Below are 5,222 nucleotides of genomic sequence, written 5' to 3' on the forward strand. Positions count from 1 at the left end.
GCCACCTCATACATTTATTACATTTTTAAACAAAATGAACCACTTTTATGATTTATTTTCACACAAAATCTGTTGCTCCATAAATGTTCAATACAAACATATACATTTTTTTTCCTGCAATCATGCATTATGGGTGTAATGAAAAGCTATTTTTTCTTAAGGTGTACCTTTAGTCTTGTAGTGCCCTACTTTTACTTTAGTAGAACCTCAGAAGATCTGAGAACAACCTCAGAGGCATTTTAATGCAAACCACAGTAATCACCAGCATGGCACAGTTGAAGATAAAACCAAAGAGATCCCAACAGACATCAGTGGATCCTACAAAACATGGAATAAGAGATCAAGAAAAAGAATGGAGAGCCGTCTTGTGCTATGAATATTGTTCACTCTGTCTTGATTTGCTTCTGTTCCTTAACTGTAAGTCACTTTCGATAAAAGCGTCTGCTAAAGGCACACATGTAAAGAATAGACTAGAATGAAATAGAACAGAAGAGTAAAAAAACCTGAACATTATTTTTTTTAAATATAAAGACTTTAAAGGACTCACCAGTGTTACCCACATAGAGGACACCTGACGCTTTTCCATACTCGTTCGATGCTGTACAGATGTACACACCAGTAAAATTAGAGGAGGATTTTGGGATGAAAAGTTTATTGCCTTCAGAATGCGGAGTACTTCCATTCACTCTGTTAATAAAGACACACGAGGGAAACTGATATTAAAAGAAATTATATATGGTAAAAGGCAATAATCTAGAAACTTGAAAATTTAATTGCACATAATTTTGTGTAGCCTCCTCCCAGGACTTACATGGTACACCTTTACGTCAACAGTGTAGGAGAATGAAAAGAGAAGAAAGAAGAAATTTTTGAATAAAAGTCGTGATTTTTGTTTTGATTTATGCACACAAAAAGTATTCTCGCCGCTTTATGTGATTAAAGGGCACCTATTATGCAAAATCCACACTTACATGGTGTTTGGACATAAATGTGTGTTGGCAGAGTGAACACAACCACCCTATAATGATAAAAAAATCCACCCACTCCTTTTTTTTAATCCCCATTAAACTAAAGCAGTCTCATTAGACAAGCCGTTTTGATTCTCTGAGCAATATGATGTCACACTGCTCAAGCCCCGCCCACGACAGCTGACTGACAGTCCTGCATTACCATATGCTACATCCCAATTCACATACTTATACTACGCCGAAAAAGTTTTTTTTTTTTTTTTTTGAAGAAAAAGTACATACTTTTGAGTGTGTAGCAGAAGAGTTTGCAAGCTTTGGGACAAACTACTTCGTCATAATTGCGTCTTTAACGGACGTTCTGTCTCTTAGTAACGCAACCGGTGACAGTTTAAACTGCCATCAATCATCTTGTCACAGTTAAAATCCTCCACAAACAATTAAATTTAGTTTCCTACAGTTTCGGAGAGAAATGTTGTTGCACATTGATCAGCCATGGGTCTTTCATGCAGAGAATTTAAAAGATAATGGCCAAACGCATCGTTATAAAAGTTCACAATGCTGTTGCAGATGAAATATAATGTGGATAACATTTAATAAATATCTTTTGATGAAAACATTACAGGATTTTTCTCCATATAATGGACTTCAATGGGCACCAAACGGTTCAAGGTCCAAATGACAGTTTCAGTGCAGCTTCAAAGGGCTTTAAACGACACCAGGCGAGTAATAAGAGTCTTATCTAGAGAAACGATCGATCACTTAAAAAAAAACAAAAAACAAAGTTTAAGTTTTATAAGCACAAATGCTCGCCTTGCTCTGTTCTGCGATGCGCATTTGTGACGTCATGTAATACGCAATTGCGTTGAAAAGGTCATGCTTGACGTTTTGCTAGATAAGACACTTATTCATCATCTGGTATAATTTAAAGTCCTTTGAAGCTGCCCTGAAACTGTCATTTGGACCATGAACCTTTTGGTGCCCATTGAAGTCCATTATATGGAGAAAAATCCTGGAATGTTTTCATCAAAAACCTTCATTTCTTTTCGACTGAAGAAAGAAAGACATGAACATCTTGGATGACATGGGGGTGAGTGAATTATCAGGAAAAGTTTATTTAAAAGTGGACTAATCCTTTAAGCAGATGAATCAGGAAATCAGGAATCCAGTTAATCAGGAAATGTGATCGTAAAGAGGGGGCGGGGCACAGCAGTTCATTTGCATTTAAAGGTACATGCACGAAAAAAAGTCTGTTCTTAACTGTAGTCAGAAATGGGTATTTACAACATGGATTTATAAATGATCTGTGAGGTATTTTAAGCTGAAACTTCACAGAAGACACATACAGAAATTTCATTTTTGGGTGAACTAACCCTTTAATATATGGGAGTGCTGTAGTTCTCAAGACTCATTTTCATCATGCTCACTTGATGATGACTTGATTTACACGTGTAACATGTCAGCCATGGTCCCACAGCAGCTAAACATCCTCTGCTACAGGATTCATGTCCCAAACGCACGCTATCCACCTTATTTTTCAATTCAGAAGCTGTCTATTTTCTGTGAATGTGTGGGCACTTCTGATTCATTTGCAGCTCTAACCGGAAGAGTGACTAAATGCTGTAAATGGTAAAATATGCCCTACAAACCAGTGTGTTTTTGATTACTAGAATAAATTAAAATATGGTAACAGTTGGCAATATAAAGCAGAATAACAAACAATCATAATCATATTACAATGGGTGTTCCTAAATCCCACACTTGAGTCTGAGTCAAAACAGATTCCAATTGTTTCCAAGTCCATGATGGAAATCCAGTCTTGAGTACTGCATCACTCCCATATATTTAATCAGATTGCAATTTATCATCCAAACTAGGCAAAAAATAAAGTATAGCAACAAAACAGTTACTGTATGCCTGAAAAATAACAAGTAACTCTTTGCCACTCTAAATGTGTCTTAAAAAAGTGTAGAAATGAAAGGCTTCATTACTTGATCCAGATGTAGCTAGTCGGTGTTGGGTTACAATCCACTAAACAATGATATTCTTCAGCCTCTTTTGAATCATCAGGTATTATAACCACCAGTTCTGGAGGATCTAAGAGAATTCAAAAATATGAAAATAATAATAATAATATTGGCTTCCAGTTACATGAGGGAAATCTGGCCTTGTCCTGATCAAGTTATACTTCTGTCCAAATAAAAACATTATTTAGGCCAAGAACCATGACTAATGCTTTTTATAGGAGTAAAGAATTCCTGTGCATTCCCCCTCCACCTCCACACAAATTTCATATACAGGGGCCCAGACTTCCTAGCGATGCCCCTGACTGGTTACTGTTGTATTACTGTTATATTAAGTAGGCCAGCTTATGAACTTTACTGTATATGCAGTGTAAACACATATGTTACTTACAGTGGACATTTAACACATGGTCGAGTTCAAGCTCCTTTGTCAGTGTGCTGTGTTTCACCACGCACTGGATCTTCCTCTGGTTTAAATGTTTAGATGGTGCACCAAGTACGCGAGTCACGACGGTAAACGTTCCATCTGAGTGCTGTGTAATGCTGGTTTCAGTCCTCAGGGAGTCACTCAGTGCTCCTAATCTCCACAACACTTCTGCTGCTGGCCGTGCACTGGAGGCTTCGCATGATGCCAAAGTGACTTCGTAATGATCAGAAACACGTGTGCTCCCTGACACGTTCCCCACAGGAGGAACTGCGTTTGAAAAGAGAAATGACATTACATGAATCATGTGAGCAATGTGTGAACATCAATGGAACACAAAAGCCCCATTAAAATATTGTAGCAGTGATTTATACGATTTGCAATATTGCAAATTTTCTGAAACCTTATGATAGATTTACATGAGGAACTTCATAGTAACATAATGACAGAACAACATGATGACAGAATTTTCAGTTTCAATGTCATTCACTTTCACAAGTGTTGCTTTGCATACACCATGTTTGTGAGGGGAAATATATTCATCAAAACATTTAAATTACTGTAATAGGTTATCCAAAATCTGAAAATCATGTTACTCCCCCTTCATGTTTTTCCTGTAAGAAATGCTGAATATATTACATGAGTCGCATAAATCATTGCTATGATACTGGTGCTTCTGTGTCCTTGTTTGAAGCTTTGCATTGAAGCTGCATGGAAATAGTGTATTTTGTGAAAGAAAGAGTGTTACACAGTTATACTACATGGGTTAATAAATAATGACAGATTTGTCATTTTTAATTGAACTTTGGGCAAAATCTAAAGTGAAACATTAGTTCGCAGTCTTACCAAGTACTGTGACATTGATGTTTGTCTGAATTTGTCTACTAGTAAATGTGCTGAAGATGCAAGTGTAGATCCCATCATCCAGGAGTGACGCTCTCAGCAGCTGAATCGATCCATTCTTCTCTTTAATGCTCCCAATAAATTTGACCTTGTCCTGTATATCATTTTTGAGTTCAGTTTCTCCATCCTTGTGGATGATAAAGAAGGTTTCCTGTTCAGGGTTTCCTCTTGTCTGTTTCTGCCAGATGATATGAGTTAAATTTTCTTCTGTCTCAGTCAGATGACAAAACAATGTGCCGCTCCCTTCTTTCACAACTGTTGTATCATGACCAAAAATCTTCACACCTGCAAAATTAATTGAAAAACGAGTGAGTGCACATATAAATATCTGCTGGAAAATATCTAACATAAACAAAAGTATAAATATTTCACTTACCTGCTATTCTGAAGAATGAGAGATAAATCAAAAACAGTCCATAGAGTGATAGATCAAATGGATTTCTTCTCCCATGCATGTTGTTAAGCTGTTAGAAATCAGCTTTCCTCTCTCGCTTGAGTCATACACGCCTCTCGGTGTGATCCGACTGTCACTGAATATCCCACATGGAAAACAAAAGAGACAGACAGAGAGAGAGAGAGAGAGAGAGAGAGAGAGAGAGAGAGAGAGAGAGAGAGAGAGAGAGAGAGAGTTGCCCAGTTGCCAGCTCTTTGCTGTTTGAATGGCGATAGAATATTACGCAATCCTCTTTCTTAACATATGGGCCGAGTGCCCAAATAGTTTCAGCTTTATGCCGACTTGTCCAACCCATTGGGTTTGTGAATCTGCTGATGGTGATAATGTGAAAACCTTCCTTTATTTGGCTCCTGGTAGGATATATTAGTAATTTTTAATATTTATCTGTAGGGATGTTCCGATCACGTTTTTTTGCCCTCGAGTCCGAGTCATTTGATTTTGAGGATCTGCCG

The 5,222-nt window shown here is 37.4% G+C and overlaps 1 protein-coding gene across 1 annotated transcript; it reads right to left on the bottom strand.

The window, feature by feature from the left end:
• On the bottom strand, positions 1 to 4,909 carry si:ch211-222f23.6 (uncharacterized protein LOC100141493 homolog). Its single transcript, XM_067410367.1, has 6 exons — positions 4,693 to 4,909; positions 4,260 to 4,601; positions 3,381 to 3,683; positions 2,957 to 3,062; positions 548 to 687; positions 1 to 318 (listed from the first exon to the last, which is right to left on the bottom strand). The coding sequence occupies exons 1-6, from the start codon at positions 4,769 to 4,771 to the stop codon at positions 197 to 199; spliced, it is 1,092 nt and encodes a 363-aa protein (XP_067266468.1). The 5' UTR covers positions 4,772 to 4,909; the 3' UTR covers positions 1 to 196.
• Between the last annotated feature and the right edge of the window lie 313 nt (positions 4,910 to 5,222).

The sequence above is a fragment of the Chanodichthys erythropterus genome, chromosome 14 (genome assembly GCF_024489055.1).
Source record: "Chanodichthys erythropterus isolate Z2021 chromosome 14, ASM2448905v1, whole genome shotgun sequence".
Classification (NCBI taxonomy): Eukaryota; Metazoa; Chordata; class Actinopteri; order Cypriniformes; family Xenocyprididae; genus Chanodichthys; species Chanodichthys erythropterus.

Coding starts and splice junctions, on each gene's coding strand:
- si:ch211-222f23.6 (XM_067410367.1), bottom strand. CDS start 4,771: ATGCATGGGAGAAGAAATCCATTTGATCTATCACTCTATGGACTGTTT. Junction 3,684..4,259: donor CATCAATGTCACAGTACTTG/GTAAGACTGCGA, acceptor TTTCAAACGCAG/TTCCTCCTGTGGGGAACGTG. Junction 319..547: donor CCTCTATGTGGGTAACACTG/GTGAGTCCTTTA, acceptor CATGTTTTGTAG/GATCCACTGATGTCTGTTGG.